Source organism: Ascidiella aspersa, chromosome 1 (genome assembly GCF_963924565.1).
Source record: "Ascidiella aspersa chromosome 1, kaAscAspe10.2, whole genome shotgun sequence".
Classification (NCBI taxonomy): Eukaryota; Metazoa; Chordata; class Ascidiacea; order Phlebobranchia; family Ascidiidae; genus Ascidiella; species Ascidiella aspersa.
Window position 1 is genome coordinate 35,874,667 of NC_139447.1, and position 26,111 is coordinate 35,900,777.

Here is a 26,111-nt window from a genome sequence, read left to right on the forward strand (position 1 = left end):
CACATAAATACGAAAATAACTGCATATACACTTTTCGGTTGTGGGTTGGTTCGGTCTAAAGGCCTGCCTCAGTGTAAATCGTGACGAAAATTTGATTTGATTTGGAGTAACAATTTGAAATAATAACCATGAAAGTTTAAATTAGCTACAAATATTTGAAGGTCCCACGACTGTTAAATTTAAATTATTTCTAACTTGACTTAAAAATTTAAGTTAAAAATTTCCAATTAAAAAGGTTGATTCGTAAATTTAAATAATAGAGTACCATGTCTTCATTGGTTTCGCAAACCTAAAAACAGAAACGACTGTAATTGAAATTCGTTCTTAAAAACGGCAAGGAATTCAGTTTGGAATCGAGTAAAGGTGAATGGGGTTTGTATTTAGTAGTCACACAGCAAAGTAACATCCGTTTAAACAGGATTTGTTGATCTCCAATTGGTTAAACTGTAGCCCAATGGTTTTTCAACGATAGCTCAATTTTTTTTACCGCCTCAAATGTCGAACACCATATATCACGCCCAAATACAAGGATATAATAATCAAAAATATCTCCTCTGGTAATTGTAATTCTTGACTAGTCATTCACCCTGACGAAGGCGACTTGAATTGGTTGCAGAAACGTTGGTTAAGAACTACAATTGCCAGAGGAGCTGTTTTAGATTAATATTACTATTCTTGGGAGCAACAGTTTATATGCAAGGATATTATATACTAAGCCTACATGTGACATTGCACGGATGATCATGCCAGTAAAAAACGATATAAAGCACGGCAAGATGACAGCAGAGGAAGGTACAAAAATAAAATAAATTTGCAATAAAACCAGAGTCTAATGTTTACACTTTGCCAACATCAGTGGAATATTCATCCATCGCATGCTAAGCAAGCCGAACAGTGCAAGAATCGCAAACACGCTTTTATACAGCAGAGACGTAGTACAACGAAAAAACACTGCTTTTCTTCGTTACTTAAAGGAGTTATTTTTAGATGTGCTTTATAACATTGTTAGAAACTCGAGAATTTCGACAAAACGGTAAAAAAAATGTTAAAATGACCTAGTAAGGCTTTTTACGAGATAAAATGATAATAACACTGCTCTTTGCGGTAAAAATGCCAACGTTACATGCAAAGCGAGCGTGAAAATGAGCCTGATCGATGATGTGTGAAATGTACAGTACAATTGTACGACAGTTATTTGATCGAGTGCTGCTACTTGGCTTGTGCTACATTAAAATGAACTGTACGAACATCAAAGCGACCCGCTATGCTGAATATACAATAAAGACTATGTAAGAGCTGATTGTATCGCAAGCCCTAAAGCAGTGGTTTTTGAATGAGGGGTATCCAATAAGTTGATCGAGGTCTTTAAAATGCACTACACATTATCATTGTTTTTAATGTACGCATCAGTTCTTGAAAGTTTTTTTATTTAAATTATACAGCAATATTTTACTCAAAGTTTGCTTAGATTGATAACTGTTTGTGTAGATTACAAAATTATTGGATGGTGCTAGGGTAAAAGTACATGCTTGAAAATGCTTTAACAGTAGATCCATGACCCCAAAATATTGGGCACCACTGCACCAAAGAAAACCAGAATAAGACGCGTAACGACAATGTGCGCGCTTGCCTTTCATGCCTTCGAAAAATCCTTTATAAAGAAAATGACAAAAACAGCATCAGAAGAAGTAGCTACGTTAAATGCGGAACGGCCGGGGTCGGAACCGGCAGCGGATTATTGGCGAGGGCCCACTCTTTGTCCGTGTTCCTCATTTTCGGCATCTTCTGTCGCATCCGTCCCTTGGGTCTCATTGTGTAGAAGGCAAAGTCGTGACCCGGGCCCCCGGAGCCCGCCCCGCCCCTTGCCCCGCCCCCGCGCATCTCCACGTACGAGTCGTCGAACGAGCGCGGCGCGTCGAATGACGTCATCATGTTGTTGACGTCATCGCGCCGATCGTGGATCTCGGCCGGGGAGCGGTATTCGATTTCTTCCCATCCCTCCACTCTGGGAACAAAGGGCTCCTCGTCGTAGGCTGGGCTCATGAAGGTGTCCTCATCAGTGATGCGAGTCCCCTGCATCCGATCCTTCTTCCCCTTTTTGCTCCTCCTGTTCTTAAAGAGTCCGAGCGACTTCTTGCTCTTTTGCGTCTTCGGCTCGCATGGAGTCGTGGTGGACGGCGTCCCGGCTTCGGAACACAATCCTTCCTCCTCAGAGCTGACTTCGAACTCCGGGCTCCGTTTCGGGATGCCGTCATCATCCTCCTCAAAAACATCCGGGAGAAGATCATCCTCTTCCAGGACTCTAGGAATGAAGTTCTCATAGACAGGTTCGTTTTCCGCCACGGCATAGCGCTCCATCGCCTTGCTCTTTGCATCTTTCTTCTTCTTCGTCTTTTTTCCGCTCTTTAGAGGCGCAAGAGACTGCGCTGAGAGGAGGCCCTTGGCAACGATGAGACCCTTCTGGTTTGATGACGAGGACTTATCTTTGAAGCTCTGCTGAGGCGAGTAAACCGAGGAGCTGATGAATCCGCTGCTGGAAGAGTCTCCGGACGTGGAGGAGGACATTGCTGAAGACGAATTCCTCCCGTTGTGCGTTTCCTCGGATACGCGTCGATTTAGTGGCGTCCGGAGGTTCGGGATCACTCTAGGAGCTCGCTCTTGTGGAGGAGATGGATAGCGGTTGCTTGTGGTGGAGGAGGTGCGACGTCCGGACAGCTCCTGCGCTTCAGATGTGGGAGACAGGACGCAGGCGGGAGGAGGCGGAAAGTTGGACTCCAAGGAGGAGTGACGTTCCTCCTCATCCGGAGTTGCAAAGGTCTTGAAGGTGGCGGTGGCCGGCGAGAGGATGTTCTCTTCCGGAGGAGGTTGCTCTTCCGAGGCGCTGCGGATCGCGAATGGCGAAACCGGGAGGAAGTTTGGGTTGGTCACGATACGGCTCGACTGCGCGGGTGGCGAGATCGCGGACGATTGTGACGTCACTTGCGTCACGGCGCCGTAATCGCGACGCGATCCAAGCCGGATCCGCTCCGACTGCTGCTGTGGGGTTGAAACGAAAGTGGGCCGGACGACTTGCGACAACTTTCCGCCAGGTCTCTGGTTCATTGGATGCGCCACTCCAACCGCTCTATTGTTGTTCGCGTTGTGGTGCACCGCGGCGCCACCCGGTGGTAAATAGGGAGCCGCTGGGAATTCCGCTAGAGGTGAGCATCGCTCGCTGTCGGCGTAATCATCACTCCAGGTGGTCTCGCTGCCGTCTTGCGGAACGTTCTGAACGACCAGAACGCCACCGATGTCGTCGCCAGGAGTCGAACCATCGACCCTCAGATCGTTGGCGCTGTCGGGCAGCAGCGCCTCGCCCAGATTGAGCGAGCTGCGGTTTTGTATGGAGTGGTGGGACGAGGGCTCGATTTGAACTCGTGGCTCCGTGTTCTTACGTCGACGGCTGCCTCCGCGCAGGAAACCGCCCTTCTTTAATGCGTCGCTTTCCTAAATGTCGGTTGGTGTTTAAAAGGACTTCAGCAATATAGGAACGAATTAAGAATAACATCAACATCGGAATAAAGCGCAGTTCGGAATAAAGACTAATACATAATAGTCGAAACAAGGCCTAAATCGCAATAGAACCCAAACCAGCATTATTGCGTATTTGAATTTATTAAGTGTTTTGTATTAATACTGTGGTATTACAGACAATTTCGCTTTAGATATCATTGCTTTATAGGCCTGGTTGTTCAAGTTTTTAAAGCAACTAACATTGGAGCATAGACGATCTGCCTGTTTGACAATATAGGAGACATGACTAACTCTGTTATTGATATGCTCGTAAACTCTATCGACAAACAGGCTGAAATTCAAGTCTAATGCGCCAGTTTTAGTCCGAAATGTTTGCTGCATTTCGTTAAGTATAATGTTTATTTTAACAGCTAATATACAGCTTTCTCCCGCAAACTTTGTTTCATGGACCTAAGGACATAAAAGCGGTTGGTTTAGGTTTGATATACTTGTTATTTGTTCAAACATTTTTTTACCTTTTTGTCAAGAGAGCAGGGTATGATACTTTTACTACCCACTTTATAATCACGTATAAAATCAACATACTGTCATCTAATTGCAATGTGGTCATCATGGGCTCCTTATAGTAAGCTGTTTTCCTAATGTTTTTCTGGCTTCGTTCGTTCTGAACGTTTGTTAAGGCATTAAATATTTAAATATATGTACAGCTGTACTTGTAGCAACAGACGTTGACCTTAAACGAAACAAGCTTTCTTACCGTGGGTGGGTCGTCTTTTGTACAAACAGATGTGGGACATCCATCCATCCGACGAGATCTGCCAAAAAAAAATAGATTAAAATTTAAAAAGTTATGCTACAAAAAACTTAGCTCCTGTGTTGATAATTTTACTGTGACTAAAAATATCAAAACATTTTAAAAGGGATAAAAGTTTGGGCATAATGCCAGGACGGACAATGTTTTTAGTTTTTTAATAATCATGGGGACAAATAACTGAGCGTAAGACTTCCACCAAAAGTGTTTAACTTTACAAATTCTCGTTCTGTCTCCGTTCAGGACTTAAACATATGCATGACCCAAAAGTCGACAGGACTAGATTTTAGACAGGATAACGATACATTGCGTATTTGTAGCACTTAGGTTTACCAAAGCAATTTTTATTCTGTGGTGGTTTAATGTGATAATTCTTTCAACGGACCGTCTAAGTGTTGCAGATGAACAGAAAAATCCAACGGGAACGCAAGATGCTATACTTTTACCATCTAAAAAAGTTGTTCGTGCCCTTAAGTATAAATTGTCCTACCAACTCCACGCTTTAACACAACATAGGCAAGCCTTAAGCTATAGGTTCCTTCCCAATATTTTTGCTTGTAGTATCTTCCAAATATATATCATCCCGAAATACCCAATAATATAAAAAAAACAAAAACGGAATAATAAATTAGAATTTGGGAATTTGAGAAACAATAGTCCCTTAAACTTGTCTGTTGTGCCACACATATGACGTTGAACTACCAATACCTTAACCTTGACAATACCACGCCCTTAACTAGACCTAAATACAGAAATCCCAATACTTTTATCGTCTTTAATTATCGTGATAAGAAGGATAAGTGGTCCTCCAAACTCCAGCACGCTTTAACACAAAATAGGGGATCCCCAAGCTATAGTTTCCTTCTTAAAACTTTTTGTTGCCTTGTACCTTCGAAATATTTCAACTAGAACAACCCAATAAGATTAAATTAAATGGTATTATATTGACTAACAGTTTGTCAGAAATAAATTAGAATTAACCGTCGGGGGGTCGAGAAACTACTTCTTTAAACTTATCAGCCCGGAAAACAATGCTGCTTTGTCGCACAAACGACCTTGAACATTTAATAGTTTGACCTTGGCAATACCACGCACTTACTTTGACCTTTCCCGGCACTTGACGAATATGAGAAAAACGAGAAGAACAAAGGAGAAGGTGCTCACTAGCCCCACCACGAGGCTGAGGGCGAACTTGCTGTTGTCAAGGCAACCGTCCTCCTGGGCGGGAGGGAGCAAAGACGAAGTAGATGTGCTTTGATGTTGTTGTTGAAAGTCTGCGAGGAAAAAGTTTGCTCTTAAATCGAGTTTTGAAGTATTAGGAATATACTTGTTTATCGTATCGATCAAGATCAAGGTCCTGGCCGAAAAAAATAGGTTAAAAGTTTCTTTCTTTCTACTTTAACTACAAACTTCTTTTAAACCTTAGGTTGTTTGATAAAAACATAGAGTTCATAATTAGTATTTTTAATTTGTCTCTGTTTGAAGTATAGTTGTTTCAGTGACCAGACTAAAGACCTGAATAGACGGGGTGGCTTAAGGCAAAAATAAATGAAGAACAATACTATGGATAAAAGAATATACTGTTATTAAACGGCACAATTGATCACGACTCTCTATAGACTACTATTGCATTTTGGCGCTGATTTGTGCACGTTAAGCATATATAAGGTACATGTTTTGATAAACTAATAAGAAGCTCTTTCGGTACATACTTCTTTTGGTCAAAGTTTTACCGATGCAGAATGCCTTTATCAGAGAATGCAACAAGTCCAGTCTCAAACATTTCGTTGGTTATCGCTTTTTACCTACTTTTTTGTCATTTTACTTTGCGTGGTGTTGTTAAATTCCCTGATAAAAGCATCCTGCATAGTTAGCCGAAACGTGGAATAAAATAATTGAGTACCGGGTGAACTTCTTTTCAGTATATATTTCCATTAACTGTTGCTGCAAGGCATAGTATATATCATTTTACTTTGTGGGGTGTTAAGTGTGGTGTTGTTAAATTCCCTGATGAAGGCATCCTGCATATAGTTAGCCGAAAGGTGGAATAAAATAATTGAGTACCGCAAGAGCTTCTTTTTAGTATAGTATGTCTGGTAGTAACAGCATAGTGATTAAACGAGCAAGATGTTTGCCAACTTAAACTAAACGAAAGCGCAAGTATTATGTTTACTCCAACCTAATGTACATTTCCCGCCACTAGATGCGAACACATTCTGCTCCGATCCGACAACCTCGTCACGCGTCACTGGACGACACGCTTCGTTGACCCAAGCGCACCGGGGATTCCCCGAATTAGTGCAGGAACTGGAAAAGAACACGAAAGGCAATTTGAGAAGTCAAAAACAAGCAATTTTACTGAAGCGTGTAATTCCTTTAAAAAAGCAAACTTTTAAAATCGTTGCGAAATATTTGATTTAGGCATTTCCAAAATGTTTAGTTAAAACCAAGGGTGCCAAAACATCCGGAAAGAATTAAAAAAAATATCCGGAAGAATTAAACAAAGGGGCCGGATTTGGCCCGCGGGCTGTAGTTTTGAAATGTATAAATTGTGTAAAAAGAGTTCTCCCGAACTAAACGCGTACTAGGAATAAGACTACAATAGTGATCCTACTAATTTATTAAAAAACATTTAATAGCGCCTCCATTTTACAGGAGAGTGTGGTGGTAAGGGCGGGTTGAACAAATACTAAAAATCTCATAGTCTCAAGGTTACCGATAGCCCTCCATGATAGATTTTATTTGAACAAGCCTTCTAACTTGTACAGATAAATAATATGAAACCAGCAAGCAAAACACAAGCACACAGCAACCGAACCTTTGACACTGATGTAGAAAGCACGCCTGCTTTGGCAGTCTGACAATGCAATGACGAAACACGACCAGCACTACGTCACTGTTCGGCACCAGGACGATCCTCTTCACCCTGGTGATGTCATCGCTTTCCCGATCACGTGGGTCGTCGGCGTTGGCACTCTGGCTCCCACCAGTGTCGGGCCGGGAGCAGGAATTATTGTCGAAGGCGAGCCACTCCTCGGTAAAGGTGGTGTTTGGTTGAGGTAAGCCTGAAGTAAGGTTGGCGGCGACCACTTTTAGGAGCTTTCCGTCGTCCGTGCCTTGAAGGAAAAGCGACAGATTCGTCATTAGGCATCAGAGCGGGTGTCGCACTCTTTTTGATTATTTCAATTTGGAGTCCGCAAGTCATTTTAATTGCATCCGAGTGACTCGTGCACGAGTTGAAAGCGTTTTAAGTTGAATCAAACCATTCTAACGACTTTTGTACACAAATCAGCTATTGAAAAATAAAAAAAGACATAACGCTGTAGTTGTCTCGAGGAAAGTAGCCCTTGTTAGGCCATTGATCAGAATATGACACTTAAACTATAACCCTTAAGAAGACGACTGCATGGAATAGGGCGTCCAGAAACGTTCGCTGAGAATTAAAATTACCAGAGGAGCTGTTTTTGATTAATAACTATGTAATTATTTGAAAACATTATCAACCTATATTAACAGAAGAATAGCAAAATTTGACCTTGTGGCGAACCTAGGTGTGTGTATCCAATGCCTTTTGCTGTAACCCTTAACGTATCGCAGCTAGAATAATATAAAGCAACAACCCCCTTAATAACCTAGTAGCCTACTGTATTAGCTTATCCAGTGATGCCCGCAATTGCTGGACATCCCCTAGTACAAAGCACAGCCAACGATACAAAAATAATTTCAAAGAAGAGAGTAAAAACATTCAAACTCTGATGACTAGTTTATATTCTGATTTGCAAGAATTCAGTGATTCTATTTTTAATTAAAAAAAAAATTGAAATGCTTCTATTTTAATCCCAATCTAATTTTAAAAAACATAAATAAATCAAGTTTTATGTTAAACGTATTTCAGCTCCTCGGCTATATGAATTAAATCTAAAGTCGAACAAGAATGTGAAAAGTATTTACTTGAATAACCTTATTTGCAACATATCTCAATGGTGAATTTTTAGTCACCAATTATTCATTTCTTGGGATAGGGAGAAATATACATTTGGCCTTTTAATTTGGACACGGTCAGTCTCCCTTGACTTACCGATGTACATCACCGTCACATTTCCACCGCTCGAGATTCGGACGCCCGTCTCCACTTGGATCGCGGCCAAGCGCGAGCGCGATTGCGTCATCGTGAAGAGCGGCGCGTTGCCTAGCGACCGGACCGACTGCGACATGATCGGGTGATTCTCGTTGAAGCGGAGTTGGCTGGTCGTTGGTTCTGACGTCATATAAAGAAGTACTTAATTTTGGCTGGGAACTACTATTGGGGCAGTGATAGGGTGGAAACTTTATAGGAACGGTCGATACTTCGAAAGTGGAATTTGTGGTGTATTTGAGTTTGCTGGAATTATGGGTTAGCGGTTTGTAGCAGTAAAGTGGAAATATAATGTATATCGGTTCTGCTTGATTTGGGTTTTGTACAGAATAGAACGAAAATTGCTTACACCCACACCTGATATTTTGGCGAAAATTTATAAAAATACCTTACACACACGTCTACGGCAACTGTGATCTAACCGATCTGAAGTATGTTTTTGATCAATGATAACGGCTTATGTATCCATTACGTGCCATCGCAGACTCAACGAATCAGCCGATCAATGATGCAAGCAGGGCATGCTAGAAAAAACTACTAGTCTGCAGTGAGGTTTGAACTCCTGTCATACCGGTACCGTCGCTCTACCAACAGCTACACACTCACACGGGCTTAGAGGGGAGCGAGTCGAGAGACAACCATGACGCCACATATGCTTGTTACAGCAACTTCACAATAAAGGGTATCTACAGTACCATAGTTTTCAATGAAATACCAACACACACCTAAGTGTATGACAAATGTAATCCAACAGTTTTGTCCGACAAAGTTTTTTGAACTTATAACCACAAGTTGTTTGTACAAATCTGGATTTTTTTTTCCATATTCTTTTTTTCAAACATTTGCTTGAACGTTAACAGAACAACTTACTATTGTTATTTTCAACAAAAAAATACTTGAAGGACAACAAATTGCGTTGGAATATAATACCACGACTGAAATGCACAAAACAATTGATATAGGATCGGCACCGATACCCCTTTAGTGCCGGAGGAGTAGCGATATACCACTTGGTATAGGGCTTTAACGGCGTCATCAATGGAAACCATCATGCAAAATATGACTGATTTAACTGTTGATTGACCGATTTAACGTTTTGGCCTAAATAAATGCGGACAATAGGTTTAAAATAGCCAGTATAGTTAAATTGCTACGCAATAAACAAAGCATGCGAAATAGGCAAACCGGAAATTGCGATAGTTTCAGTGCTTTCTTTTTTAAACAAAGAGACAGTCTAATACAAATCAGTTCATGAACAGGTCAAGATATATTTTTTTATAACAAACAGGTCTTCCAATACTAATATGCATGATATACTATCCTTAGGTCAGTCTATGTTTAAGTGTGATTTTTCCAAATAGCCATATTAATACATTTCAATTATAGCGTTTGTATATAGTCAGGCGCATGAATTTAAATGATTGGCCAATAATAATATGTTTTTTTAAACCCTCCACTCTTTCTTAGCCTCCACTCTTCTTTAAAACTCTCATCGATTAAAATTGTATGGTTGTTGTGTTCACGACTCTTATAGATTTATTTTAATGTCGAAAAAAATTATTTATTTGAAAAAAATAGTTTGAAAAACAAGCATGTCGCTTTTAACGTCTATTTGGGCCGTTATTTTCACCATTAAACTTATGAACAGATACGTATATAGTGTTGCAAATTTATTTATATTTTTATACTACTATGTTTCAGCTTCACTTAAGACAACGACTTTGGTTACAATTTAGGACTCAAAGAGAAAATAAAATAGCACAGCACAGCAAGTAAAGTTCAGTATTTAGTACTTGGTACCAATACTGACAAATGGTATTTGAGCAAAAAATACCACCGATTGCAAGGTTTATTAAATTGAAAACATAAAAAGATTGCTTACGCGCAAAAATGGCTGGTACCCATTTGTTGTTTGTTTTCTGTTTTCTGAAAAATTACTTTATCAAGATGGATAACGCTGCGTTGGAATGCAAACCATAAAAAACCATTGGTGAACTGCCTTTGTCAGTTAGGATTGGATTTGTACATATACCACAATACGATGAAATGTGAGGAAATGCAAGCTGAAGAGTAGGAACCACACTGGGGACTCGACGAAATCGCACATTTAGTCGGAGCACAACTCGAGTCATTGTTAACCGACTACGCAGCCCGGTCTACCACCCTAGTATCGGAAAACTATAATCGGCTCAAAACATCGGACATTTCTTGTTAAGATTAACAGTAAGTTTGCTAAAGTGTATTTTGATGTGCTTTATGTAAGCACTCTATTACGTGCGGTCAATCGGTCAAGTGTTACTGGGCACATGGTGCCTTGGCGTTGTAGTTGTAGTTGTCCCTACGGCAGTTAGTGTTATACTACCTTGTCGCGGTAGGATCCTATATTGTAAGTTACTTTGTGTTGGCAAAGATGCTTAACTTACACTGATGCTGTTTCTCTTTCAATAACATTTTTTTGTATTCTATTTGAATAAGATATAAATCCACTTGTTTAAGCCTTTGTGGTATTGGTAAATTCCTGTACACTGATAAAGAAGTATGGGATCGGATGTCATTAGTTAACCATAGAACACTCACTGGAAGTCCGGCAAGATGCTGGATGTGGGAATCCTGCTCTGGTCGTCCTCTTCCAGCACCACGAGTTCTTGTTCTGCTCCAGGAATCCTTCGGCGAATGCGAGCTGGACGCTTTGGAGCGTGAAGGCGCACACAGCAGAACCGCTGATGCTGTTTCTGCTCGCAAAAAAACGCGGTTTTAATGCTTAGTTGTAAACCTAGCATGATGTACGAAGCAAATCAAATCGAGGAAAAAATCTTTAAGCGTATATGAAATTATTTTATTATTTGCTACTTTAACTTTAGTCGCAAGATTTATCAACGATTGGCATTTTTGTGTGAAAATAAATATTTGTTTTTTAATTTAATGGTTAGTGGTGAACAGATGCACGTCGCAACTTAACCTGGAGAAAAAGTTACGTTATGTAGGCTTATACAAAATTATTTTATTGTTTGCAATTTTTACTTTGTAATCGCAGTATTTATCAACCAGTGGCTTTTTTGTGTGAACATAATTATTTTAAACCAGGTTTTAATGGTAAGTGTAAAACAAGCAGATGTAGGACCCAACTCAATCCAGAGCAAAAGTTACTTTATAAAGGCTTTAAATAATTTTGTTGTTTTCTATTTAACTTTAGTCGCAAGGTTCATTAACCAGTGGCTTTTTTGTTGTAAAAATAAATATTTTAAACGCGTTTTTTTGGTTAGTGGTAAACCATGCAGATGTAGGACCCAACTCAATCCAGAAAAAAGTTTTTTTTATAGAGGGTTTATACACGACGGCCTGAAGATTGAATTTAACACCTCTACAACATCTAATGCAGCTATGTCATTCAATAAGATTGCAATAGTTCAAATATAGTAACATGTAGACATAGTTCTTTGGTTGAAACTTTTTACGATTGCTAGAAATGTAAATTAACTGTTTTAGTAAATAATACAAGGCGAACTCCCCAAAGGATCCCACTGTAGGTTTAAAATACCTAATCCAAATTGTCAAAAACTTTACGATTAAACCAATAGTATAATAAGCCAGCGAGAAAGTATTAAACGTTGATATTAATGTCCTTAAAACTACGCATATTACACCGCATCACGGTTCCATGAAGAGCACTGATCAACATAACTTGATTTAATGTAACAACTTACTCTGGCGTGGTAAAAGTGGCGAACACCATTTCCACACCGTCCACCACCACCGCGTCCGTAATGCTCTGGATCTCGTTGAAATAAAATGGTCGTCTGCCGGGAATCGAACAGTTCAACCTGACACAAGAAGCATTTTTTTGGTGCTGATTTTTAAGCCTGGAGCCATATTTAACACCGATCGGTCAACTGCGTATAAGGGTTGATTTAAAACAGCGATTATTTTCCAGTGTGGTAAACAGGTCATTTTTCCCCAGTCAAGTCATTTGTAAAAAACAATTTAAAATATTATTATTAAATCACTAGTGAAGTCCAAGTCCAAGTGACCAGTTGCCCAAATCAACTCCCAGTCAATTCATAATTAAAGAAAGTCAACTATAAGTTCTCATACAAATAAAACGATAAACTATTAAAATTGCTAAACCCGTCCGATTATAACAAACTCAATTAATAAATAACAAAAACGAAACATAATTAGAGGAAGTACATTTTTCAAGGGCAAAAATAAAAAATAAAAAACAATTTTTGTGAAAAAAAAATGAATGTCCAAAAGACTTAAGTGAAATGAATTCATTTGCAAACAGCGACTTAAGTGCACATAAGTCAAGTCATTGACTTAAATCATTATACAACACCGTTGTTTTCAATGTTACACATGACATTTTAAATCTGACTTTTGGTTATGTGCGTGAAACTTAAAGCACACACCAGATCAAACATTTTAAGTTGAAGGCAGAAGTTACCATTCAATGTCGCCTTATTGACGTGTAATATTTTTTTCAGTTTTTTTACTATATAAGTGTTCGTTTAAATAAGCCCTTTTTCAACCAGCAATCAGGATTTGTACTTGAAACCGAAAAGTAGCACAAGACTTCCAGCAAAGACGCAAAATAATTATCCGCCGCCATTAATAATGCAACATCACGAGTGGCGCGACTGTCTCCGGCCTGAGACGAAGTAGCCTGAATTATTCATTATGATGCCGTAATTTCTGCCTGGCCTATTCCTATGACGATGGCATTGGCGGCAACCTTCTAAAGTGCATTTCGTCGTACAAGACGTACAATTGAGATATATAACCGTCACACATTAATTCCCTCTGCAAAAACAAAGACTTATTTTGACCCGTAAACAGAAATATATAACAACTTATGATGCATTTGGCACTCAAGAATGCTGAAACTTCTACAAGGAACCAAGTTAAGAAAAACGTAATTGGGCAACAAGTTTGTTTTAAATGTAAATTATTTTTGTGTGTCCTCCAAACAGGTATAATTTAAGTTACGGCAAAGAAGTAAGACAGTCCACCCAGAAGAAGTTTTTTTTTTACTTTTTAAGGCGAAATATGTTTTTGGTTAGAGCGGACCAGGGTCTACATGAATTGTTTTATAACTGACGTCTTAAATTAATGCTATAAAGCAAGTAGACCTGCTTTTTCGGTCCAAAAAAATAAAACTGAAATTGAGTCTAATTATATTCGCTGCTACTTTATTTATTAAAACACCCCTCTTAAAAAATCATCACTTTTCAAATGAAACACTAATTTTCAATTAGGGCTTCTTGTATCCCAGAAACTAGTTCACTTGACCCAGAGGAGTCCATGTGCCCTAGTTTAATAACCTATGACCTAAAAACTAGTTATAATTTTGATAATGAATAAAAGTCACTGCGTACCTGGCCTTGAAAAACGACGTCCAGCGTTGATGAAGAAAGTTGGCTTCACCTCCAGAGTCGTCCTTGCAAACTTGCGCCACTCGCGAGTATATCGGCTGCGAAGACAAGTACAACAACGATAAGTAATCAAGGTTAGATTTGGGCATAAGTGGACTGTAGATGCAGCTCGGACGTGTACTAAAATCATTGGATTCCTATAGTAAGAATACCAAAGACCATACAGAAGTAGGTGGCATTTTGAACGTTTCGAATAACTCGTTATTCATTTTAAACATTCAGATGTTGGGTTTGTAGAAAGACGTAATAAGAACATCCAAGCCCATACAGAAGTAGGTGGCATTTTGAACGTTTCGAATAACTCTTTATTCATTTTAAACATTCAGATGTTGGGTTTGTAGAAAGACGTAATAAGAATACCAAAGCCCGTACAGAAGTAGGTGGCATTTTGAACGTTTCGAATAACTCGTTATTCATTTTAAACATTCAGATGTTGGGTTTGTAGAAAGATGTAATAAGAATATCCAAGCCCGTACAGAAGTAGGTGGCATTTTGAACGTTTCGAAAAACTCGTTATTCATTTTAAAACAGTTATTCGAACCGTTCAAAATAATATCATCTTCTGTGTGGGCTTTGATATTCTTACTAAGTCTTACTACAATATGTTCCAAACTTGGTTCCCTGTTCTTTAATTTTTTCCTCGTTTGAATTAATGCAGGGGATTTAGACTGCGCATGGCCATTTTGCTCTATAGGGTTGCGTAATGGAGTTAAAGATTGCAATTGAGTCAGCACGTTAAAACGGGTATTTGAAAATGATGTCTATAGGCCGGGGGTTTTCAACTCGAGTTGTAGTAACGAATAAATCAAGGTGAGAATGGTGTGACTCACCAGTCTAAGGCTAGCTATTGGATAACTGGGCCACGTCACCTAACAATTCCGCCAGCTGCATATTTACTTGGTTAAGTCCCTCGCAGCTTATGCTTTAATCACCCCTGAGTAAACCTATGGAAAATCACACAGAAGGAAAATGATTCACAGGGCCAGTTTTTGTTGCTGACAAAGACAATGGTGTGCATCTGGTTTTAAAATAGATCTTCAATTAACGGTTAATTGTTTGACCTTTCTATTTCGTATTGAGAAACATTACGAAAGAGAAACCCCCGGATATTGCGTTTAACATAACTGTTTAGTCATTTAGTTAAACAATCGAAATTCGGGAACATAAATACCCATAAGTTATAAAGTAGAAGTTTATTTTTGATAAATGGTAAAACCTACCGTTGGAATTTATTAGTTTGTGCTTCATTCGTTAATTGTAGTTATTTATGAGCACCGCGTATTAACTTTGTAATATTGTTATTTCTCGCTCGTAACAATGTTAAAAGTCTTTCTTGTTGTTCTGAAACGTCAGGATTCCGAATATACAGTCTGCGTATAGTCTTGGGGTCACATTTTTAATAATCCTTATTAACAAAATCCGCTTTAATTTGGTCGAAAATTGAAACCCCAACGTGAGGATTTAAATCGCCCGGCTTCCAAGCGCCGCTCTCTAAAGCCCGAGAAAGTGGCCCGACTGTCATTATCTGCTGAGAGGATTTTTTGTTCATATCCTGAGGTTTTCAACAGGGTGTATTGTACACCCCAGAGTGTACCAGAATTTTCAAATGGTGTACCACATTGATTGGGTGTGCTGGGATGTACAACATACCGCATAACATTACAGTGCTTTTCAGTCAGGTATTGTACACCCCCGGGTGTACCAGAATTATAAAAGGATGTACCACGTTGATGGGGTGTACTGGGGCGTACAAAATACCACATTCCAATAGGCCTATTATCAGATTTCATAATATATACACAGGTTTATTACCAGACTGACCGGAGTGTACAATAGATGGCACAACATTTAAAGCGTATACGTAGCTTGTAAGATAGTATATTCTATTTGTTACATCATAACCGAATATTTCTCTTGATAATCGTTATTGTGGGGTATTAACTAGTTGGTCATAACGGTTAATAGTTCTTTTTGCGGTACAAAAGGGTGTATGCTTCTATAAGTTCAGTGCATTGCGTTCACTGAGGTGTACAAGTTCTTCCGTAAAGGTAAAAGTTTGTACTGTTCCAAAAACTGTTCTAGACCAGCGCCAAAAATTTAAATTAACCGTGAATCTATCTGTTGCAATACACGCCTTGGCACTTGTAAGGTGTTCAATGCTTGCAAAAAAAGCCATTTAAAGTGCACCCACCTTGTCGTTGAGGTCTGCAGCCTCCACCGCCTCCTCCCGGAAGAAGACCAGCATCTTCTTCCCAGTTTCCACCATCCCTACAAACCGCGGATCGACCAGCCACCTGCTGAAGGCTCGCTTCGTACGCAGTGACGTACTTGGGGCGTTGGCGCCCACCAGAGAGGTCGATGACCTCTGGTAGAGGTTAATATCGGTCACTTGGCTGCGGACGATGGCCGCGTCGAGCCGGTTAAAATCAACCCGCGTCGCCACGAAGAGTTCTCCGTCTTTAAAAAGATACAGTGTTATAATGACGGACTTTGAGTTAAGTGTAATACCTTGACTTAAGCGCAAAGCCTTGACTTAAGTGCAATACTTTGACTTAAGCGCAAAGCCTAACTTAGTGTAACTTAAGGCAATGTTTTCAAATGATTTTATTGAACTTAATCTTTTGGACTAATCATTTGACTTGACTTAAGTCTTTTGGACAAATTACTTGGGTTGAAATAAAGCGTTGTCATTAAGCAATTTGTTTTAAAAATTGGCTTATTTATGTAAATTTGGGCACTTAAAAATTTAAGCTTACAATATTTCGCGTTTTAGTTAATTTTTAGTTGTGTTATTGATCATAATTAGACGAGTTTAACAATTAAATACTTGGGGGGTGGGGACTTTACTTAAAATTGAATTGCGCTTATTAAGATTTGACAGGGACGTGAGTCGTTTCAACGTGAACTGCAACGACATAAACAGGATAAGGTTAATTGCAACAATGTTCACCATGTCTTACTTTATTTAAGACCTGACTAACCTGAAAACACAATTAAAATAATTAACTTACTGAATATTACTTGGGTAAATGCGCAGATAAAAAGTTTAAAACTGCTGTTGTGACATTTTTAGCGAACCAGTCGATCGCAATCAAACATAAGTTGGCTACACCTCATAACATAAACTAGTCGTAAAATACATACACTGAAATGCGTTAGGCTAACAATAAATATGCCCACCTGTGAGCTTGTATACGAGAGTGGATATATCATCGTAAGGAATCCTGGAGTTGAGAGCCACATTCCGGGTGCTTTTACATAACTTCTCGTCAATGTGTGATCCATCCCACTAAGAGAATAAAAAGACCATCATTTTTAGACAGAAGAATTTCAAAACATTACTTTGGGCTGACGCAATTCGACGTTTTTGTAGGGTCGTTCATTTTGAATTACATAATTCAGACTAAATCTATTTGGAGACTTTTTAGGGTTTTATACTGTTTTTTTTTTCAATACATTTAAGCCTTAGAATGACAGTAAAATATATTATAACAAGAATTACATTTAACAGTATGTCTACTTTATTGCTTTAAACCTCGTTTTTAAGTTTTTATGGTCTGAAAAAGCATTTTAAACCTGTAATGCTAAAACCGCTGTTTCAATATAGTTTTTGTTCTCAGAAACACACTTCATGAACGTATTGCTCTTAACATGTCAAGATTGTTCCTCCTTAAAAGCACTGATTTCATAATCTATTCAAGATTGACTTAATTTAAAACACTTCCTGGAAACTTTAATTGTTAAAAGAATTATTTAAAAAACACTTTTTACAAGGTTGATAACACTAAACACTAACCCAGTGGTTCTCAACCGGGGAGTTTTTAACGCTTGAGATATCTTAAATTCTTTAGGATTCCAATTTTTTCTCTATTGGTAAGCTTCTTGATACAATATTGTTGGTGTACGACAAAAGTGCGAAAACCTAAAATAGTTTTTTCAACCTTGTTGCACAGTTAATGTTCTGTTTTAATCTCATTTATCGTAACGTTAATGCTCAAGGGTGCCGAGAGATATTTGGGAATTTTTAAGAATCTGATTTTTGCTCAACTCTTATAACTTTTCGTGTAAGATTATAGTGGAATAAATCCAATTATAATTTAGGTTGAGTAGAGTTGATGTGTGTTGTTCAAGTTCCGTTTGTGGTTTGCTATTATAGTGAGTTAACTACGGAAAAATCTTATAGGGGTGCCGCAATCTATTTATTATTCTGAGGGGTTACGCAATCCGTAAAAGGTTGAGACCAACTGCCTTACCATATACTCAAGGTATTAGCTTTACATGGCAAGTTAACATTTATAATTTGTACAACACTAACCGGGCACTCCCGGCACACCGGCAGCCCGGCGTTCGTCCCACAAAGCAGGATCAGGCTGTTGGAGAGGGGCGCCACTATTCGGATGTAGTTTTGGCAGGTTGTGGTCGAACCGGTCTTTCGCTCACAGTCTGTGTTGTTCTGGCGAAACCACCACACAACCTGAATAAGACAGAAAATCGGACGTCGTTAGAAACAGAAATTCGAAGTTTGTGTTGAGACGTTTCGACAATTATTTAATACATTGAACAGAAAACAGTAAAAATTCTCGCAAAGCGCAACAAGAATGCAGTCATGTTAAATAACCCCCTAACAAGGGAAAACAAGATCATTGCCTCGTACCCCGCTTGGAAACTTCACTAGCTGCTATTATTGGATTTATAATGTTTAGATTTTTCCCGGTACCATTGATTGATTTTGAAGCATAGGTAAAGTAAACAGTCCAGAACACTGTTCCAGTAAAATAATTCCTACCAAAACGGTGTTCTGGTAAAATAGTTTTTACTAGTACGTCTATTCGGTAAAAAAATCTGTTTTTTTTTATTTCCTTTTTTACCAATACATGTCCCATTTTAACCAGACCATCCCGCCACCTATTGAATTTATTAAAAAAGATTATTTTTTTCGGATATTGAAAAAAAAATCGAAATTTTTATGATTTGTAGCTTGATAATGCATTGCAAAGCCAAAAATGGCGAGTAGATCAATCAACAGTGTCACACATTAACTGAAGAGGATACAAGCTCGTTTTGAATCGTCTTAATCGAGATGATGTCGATCTACTCGACATTTTGCTTTACAATTCATTATTAAGTTACATTACAGATACGTGCATATAAAGTGTACCCAAAATACATTATAGCTTGATAATGAATTGCAATGCAAATTGGACGTTTCGACACGAGCTTTTATCATCCTGATGTCGGTCTACTCGACCTTTTGGGCTTTGCAATTCATTATCAAGCCACATAACAGATCCGTACATAGCGTACCCAAGTGTATTTTTGTTTTGTTTTATGTAAATAATAATCGATCCACTGCTTCGATTTATTGGCCCAAAGGCGCATTGTAGGTTTCCATTAAGACTCAGTGGCTTAATAAACGCACCGCGCAGTGCATTTGCTATCGATCGAACAAAATTGAATGGCATTTTAATCGTGACGTGTGAGACATAACGCTGAACATTCGTCTTACGTAATAGAGGGGCTACAAAACAGAACTTGAAACGAAAAAATTACGGCCACAAAACATCGATTACTCCGGGGCGTGTGAGGCCATTTTATGTCACTCTGATGACGTATTGTGATAACATTACACGAAATGAACAGTTGTTCTGTTAAAGCAATACCACTGTATATTTTAGTACTAGTAACAGAGGGTAATCACCCCAAGGGGTAACTTGTCGCCTTGTAGGAGGAAATGCTGACAATGATTTAAGATGGCATATCGGGCAATAATAAGTTATGTTTTAGAAAACACGGCGGCCGAAATATATTTTAGGTTCTACTAATACGTAATTATGTTGCGCCCAAAAAATTCTGCCTCCCTACTTTATTGGATGCCTAGGCGCTACACGAAGCTTCTTAAAACTTGCAATAAATAAAGGGCCAATACAGAAATAAAACAAATAAAGGCGTAACTATAACAAAGGGCTAACGGCTAAAATTGGACTCGGACCCACAGTTTAAGGTTCTGATGGTTTTACCAGCTTTCACAAACCCGACTGCCCTAATCGTGCAACTTTACCCAGAAACACGAGAAAACTATGGTGTGCCAAATGGAACTGGATGATAAAAAAGTGTCAACAGAAAACGTGAAAAGATAAGAGATAAACGTAAAAGGTGAGGTGCAGAAGTGCAGTCAAACTCACGTTAGTGAGAAAGCAATAGTGAAAATGTGGTAACAAACAACACATATGCAAACACTAAAGTGCTCTGGGCAAGTTTTACAACTGAGAGAAAAAATAATCAAGTTTCAGGCGTTTTTTCTTTTAAGTTAGTAAGAGAAACTTCACACTATTTAAATACCATTAATTGTGGTAAAAAAGCCTTTACCTGGTTGCGGTAGATGTTTTCATTGTTGGTCAACAGTGAACGGCGCGAGATCACGTAAAGCGCGTTCCTGGAAAAACAGAATATCGATTACTTCGCCTCGTGATTGCCAATCAGTGGGGAAAGTATTGTTTTCCTGTCAAGGATAATATCGACTTCGTATAGTTCAACAAACCGTAGTCTTTCCGCCTTGATTATAAATAGCAAAGTCGACTATATCTGAAATTAGTTGCCTGTATACGTGGAGTTTATTTATTAAAATTGCAATTGTCGTAATGACTTGAGCAAATGACTTGACTTAAGTGCACTGTAGTCACTGTTTTCAAATGACTTGACTTGACTTAAATTGAGTCTATTCACAAAAATGACTTGACTTGACTTAAGTCTATGCGTCAAAATTACTTGACTTGACTTAAGTCTATCCGCCAAAATGACTTGACTTGACTTAAGTTTATCCGCCAAAATGACTTGAGTTGACTTGACTTAAGTATATCCGTTAAAATGACTTGACTTGGATTTAGGTCTATTGAGAAGAAACTTGACGTGTCAAATAACTTGTGCTGACATAAAGTGTTTTCTTTAAATATATTTTAATAAATTTGTGTTATTTATCTTTATACGGGTAAAACAATTGGCTAGCTATGGGTTTGTGGTAATTATTTAATTGAGTTATTGCTCATAATCGACGATGTTTACCAATTTTACTAGGTTAAAGTTTTCCATTTTTTTATAATGACTCGACTTAAAATTGCAGTGATAATGAGTTGACAAAAACTTACAAACACAGCGAACTGGTAAAAATATAAGTATCTGGATTTGTAATTATGCGTTTGAATGTGGAATTTTTTAAGTAGCCATAGTTTTGAATATTTTATAAATTCATGCTGCCATTATTTAGTCGTTTCAAGCTTTAATTAATTATATTAGCAATTTTGTTTTTATTTGCAGAATTTGTTTTGCTGCGAATTTCCAATAGGAATAACAGAAACACACTTTTATAGGGGTTTATGTTTACCAATTTAAATGTTAGCTTCTCCAAAAAAAGTAAATGAAAAAAAACACAAACAGCAATTTTGGGCTACTGAGGACTTGGACTTGGGCTACTGAGGACTTGGACTTGGGCTACTGAGGACTTGGACTGGGACTTGACTTCAGATGTTTAAAAAAACTTGGCTCGGACTTGTCATTTCAACATGACTGGTTTATAACACCGGAAAAATTATATTTAACACAAACGATTTACTTTGCTGTGACGCTATTAACTCACAGGACTAGTTGTTCAATTATATCCATACGGGTAATTTGAAAACGTTATTTAAAATGTTATGCAAATAATTATACCCGGATTACATTTGGATCGCTGACAATCCATGAACAATTTTGCGAGTCCTCTAAACATGTCACTTTAACCTCCCTTGAAGTTAAGTATATCCCAATTAAGAATTGATGCAAAGATTCAAAACTTAAATAAGGGATTTCCATCAAAATACGCAGGGGAGAAGATTACCAAAAGGAAAGGCCGAGCAAATTGCCGTTTCGACATATGGCGGTTGTAATGCGGCGACACGCTCCAACGATTAAGTGGCGCCAATCGATATTTTCTGGACAAGGTTTTTTCTTCATCGATTTCTCGACGCAAACTCTTTGATCCTGCAAGTCTAGACGTCTCTGTGCTTAGTGCTTAACTAAAACGCTAATGCATTACTCGAAACTGATTTCTTATATGGTATAAAATAATATAAATGCTGTCGGTGTCTTTCTTAAATCCTTCACGGATTTAACAAAATCCAAAAATCGTGTTACTACCATTCGCCCATTAGGCCTAAAATGCATGTCCTAGTTCACGCTATGCATTGTGAACGAAAAATGATAAAAAACGACAAATGGCGTGTGTTTCAGACATGGATTAGTTTAGCGCTTCACAAATGGCACAAAACCACTAAAAAACATTTGTCCACTGCAAATTGTTCTACGGCGAATAAAAAATCGAAATCGTTTTGCTTTAAATAAACGAAGCAAAACTGGTGACGCCCTGTTTTTGAATCGCTCCATTTCAGGTGCATTTTAATTATTAAACTAAACGTTGCCGTGACAGGTTCGCACCAGCTGCTGGCCGAATGACGCATAAGCCCCAGTGTTGTTAATAAGTCATTTTAAAATTAATTAGACTAAGTCCAAGTCTATAGTCATTCGTAAAATAACTTAAATTCAAGTCAAGAATTTTCAAATAAAAACCAAGTCAAGACCCAGTCAAGTCAGAGGAAGTCAACTTCAAGTCACGTCCGCGTTGTAAAAACAAAAATGTCAAAATATTTATTTTAATCTGAGATTCATTATCAAGCTACATTACAGACCCGTGCATAATCTACCTAAATACGTTGATATATTATTTTATATGTATAAATCTACGTCATCATTGAAAATCTAGGTTTAACAAGGCTTAAGAGGTTCTTAAAGTGCACCCTTTGAGTTACTTGAACTAATTTTGAGTTTGGTCAATTAAGGCCATATTGAAATCTTAAATGTGGAATTTATAACTAATTGAATCTTCAAAGGATGACAGAAAATTTAGAAAAGCCCACTTTGTCCTCTTCTTGAATTTATTTGTCGATTTCAGTTTATGTTTAACTTGAAACACTACAAACTTGCCGAGCCTTTTTTTTTCAAATCAAAAACAATATTTATTGGTCCGCGTTAAAAAATACACCTGATTTAGGGGTCGTGGGTTCCAACACATTGGCAGTATATGTTTTATTACATATGTCTTTTACACGAGTGAAAAGATCCGAGGCCTAACAAGGCAGCTCAATGTTGTTTATGAATTGGTTTAAATTAGTTTAAAAACTCGAACGTAAGGGATCTGCCGCAGACAATAAAATGCAAAATAAAGATTTCGTACTGACTGTTTATAAAAATAGGTATAAGGCATAAAATAATTTCTTATAATATCATCAGTTTATGCTAACAAAGTGTGCTATTCAGTCCTCGCATATAAGCAAGAGAGATTTACATGGAACTACACAAAAGACGTTTTGGTTGTAATCTCGATCACAGAAACTTAGTGATTCCACGTTTTAAGATGTAGTTTCCATTCATGCAAGATTTCGAATAACCCGACATTTTTAGGCCCGCAAACCTTTAGCCAGCCTTTCAATTCGCCAATCTATTGTTTTTGCTCACTATTAAAGGTAATTGTATTTCGTTAAACCAGTATTTCGCAACTTCTTTCGGCTTGCGGCACACTACAGTAATTATATATAGTTCGCGACACCCCTGCTCGTATTTTTGCTAAGTGGTTAACTGTAACGTTACAGTAAATGAGATTGAAGCAGCACATTCAGTGTGCAATAAGGTTGAAAAAAACTCTTTGTATTATTGTAACTTTTATCGTACAAAAAAAAAACAAAAAAATGTATCAAGAAGATTACCATAGAGCAAAAATGAAAATCCTAAAAAAATTGAAATACCTCTCGGCACCCTTGAGCGTTAAAAATGGCACCCTGGAGTACCCCGGTTGAGAAACCCCTGGATTAAACCAAAACGACACTATTCATAAACGATCAGAATTATTTACCCGACTGAGTATGACGTGTTTCGCATTGTTTAATTATGGTTGCTGCCGAAACTCGCCAATTGATTGAGTCTCAAATCTATTGTTTTTTCGCAGTTCGGCAACAGTTTGCGATCGAAGGCGACCCAGCCACAATCACACAGCGACCGGTTAAAGCGGAAACAGCTAAGTGCGTGGGGTGACTTCCCATTGTTTATCTTTGTGACGTCACCATACATACAACTGTTCGTAAACGCTTTAACTATACCAGCTACGGTTACTACGGAATAGCGATATAGAGGTTTTTATGTATCATGTGGACTGATAATTTACCAGGGTGTGATTATCAAACACTGCTGGGGGATTTACCAAACGTGCGCTGAAATATGAGGGGAAAAGCTTTAAACTTGCCTGAACAATAGATTCAAAACCTGTCAAAGGTGACCACATTACCTATAATCTAAATCAAAGAAAAAATCTTGATTTTAAAATGCCCTTAAAGGGCTTTTCGAAAATTAAAGTAATTTTATACTGCGGCTGATGTTGCTTGCCTCGGCCTATTAACAAGTGTCGTTTTTTTATTTTAGATTGGTAAATAATAGATCGAAAGGTTCACATTCCGATTTTTTTCACCATAGAAAAGTGAAAAATGTGCCCTATATCAATAAATGTTTTACTCTATACATGCCCACACAATCAAAAAAGGTATCTCCCACAGCTTTTTAAAAATTATATTTCCCACAGTTTTTTAATCTATTAAAAATTTAATGTTCTAACAAACTTAAACTCCAACGCCTTGCAACAGTAGAGTCATTTAGGCACAGCTAATCAACTGATCCAAGTAGCAGAGGTGATATCGGCTTCGACTCCAAGTTCTCGTGCCGGTTTATCTTAAGAACTGTGCTTACCTGGCTCCCAGCAGCAAATCATCTCCGACGAACTTTGCCTCTTGGATGTCGAGGACTTTTCGTTGTGTTTCTCCCGCCCCTAAGCCACTGAACGTAGCCACGTCCTTGAGAGCTGAAAATAAAATAAAAAGTCAACCTTTGCTGTACCGAGACGCACAGGCTCAGATTTCGCAAGCACTAGCCCAAGAGTTCAGGAGGTATGGGGCAATCGCTTTGAGGGTACAAACCTTACAATTTTGGCGAGGTCAGTTTACAACCGAAAACCTGATGTAATAGAAGCAAAAACAGATCTCTAATAAGTAGACCTTTTAGTGTCGCGTTTCTCTAGCGAGAGTCAACCTTCGCTGTAACCAAGACGCACATGACCAGGAGTCGCAAATATTCGGGGTTATGGGGCAATTGCTTTGCGAGTGCAAACCTTTAATTTTTGCAGAGGTCTGTTGATCCAAACATTTTGTGTAACACCGAGTTTCTTCGGTGGAACTTTTTAAACAACGATATTATTGTTTCAATTCGGTGCAAAATCAAATCTCGTTTAACTATTTTTTAGCAATCGTGTTTTTCTAGCGTGGCCAACAGCTTTTGCATTAACGTAACGAAGTTATATATACAGGGCTGAAGATTCAAGTTAAGGCAACAGAACGAATGATTTAAAGACCTCTATATTGCAAGAATAACATATGATTGTGCTGTACTTGAACAAAACAGTCAGTTAAAAAAGTGTACGCTGCAATGTATTTCACTATACAGCGTTTGTGTTGTAATGCATTATATAGGCAGTGACAATCCAGTGTGCCCTGAAAATTCTCTAGCGTGTTGCTGAACTTATGTAGTTTTTAAAATGTACTTTATTCTTATTCAGAAGCACGCAAAAGCACATTAGAATTAAATATAAGCGATAGTGTTATACCTTTACGATTCCTGATAACATAATGCTTTTTTAATTGGATAGATGTGCCGCAAATTGTTTTTTTTTTTAAACAGTTTTACAACTACTGCACTACATAGCAGTAGTATGTCGGTGATATATACAGCAAATATTTCAGACACTCGTTGTTTTTTAAGAAACATACAAAGCATCGTAAAGTCGTTCTTACCTGACAGGTCGTTCACAACCAGTCGCGGCTTCAAGTCGTCATCTATCGCGAAAATCCCACAAAAACAGCAAACAAGCAGCAGCAGCGAAGTCAAGAAGAAGCCAGTGGGTTTCAACAAACCCATGCTTAATCCAATCTGGCCTCTTTTAACCGCTTCAGTTCGTCAGCAGTAGTTCACAGCTCCACTATAACATTCCCTATATCCGCGCGTTGGCCTGTTCTGGTGCTGTAGGTTTGCGCGCAGGATTAAACAGCTCTCCAAACGACGAGAAAGGCCTCCTGAGCGAGAAATAGGAAAGCGT

General features: G+C 38.4%; 1 protein-coding gene across 1 annotated transcript; it reads right to left on the reverse strand.

Moving 5' to 3' along the window:
• Window positions 1–309: 309 nt before the first annotated feature.
• LOC146170281 (uncharacterized) lies at window positions 310–26,084 on the reverse strand. The gene is made up of 15 exons (XM_083388085.1): window positions 25,810–26,084; window positions 24,713–24,824; window positions 20,258–20,324; window positions 18,207–18,365; window positions 17,072–17,180; window positions 16,083–16,348; window positions 13,835–13,929; window positions 12,164–12,280; window positions 11,037–11,191; window positions 8,403–8,582; window positions 7,143–7,440; window positions 6,504–6,631; window positions 5,424–5,598; window positions 4,271–4,328; window positions 310–3,486 (listed from the first exon to the last, which is right to left on the reverse strand). Exons 1-15 carry the CDS (start codon window positions 25,931–25,933, stop codon window positions 1,693–1,695), a joined length of 3,837 nt encoding a protein of 1,278 aa, XP_083244211.1. The 5' UTR covers window positions 25,934–26,084; the 3' UTR covers window positions 310–1,692.
• Window positions 26,085–26,111: the final 27 nt, after the last annotated feature.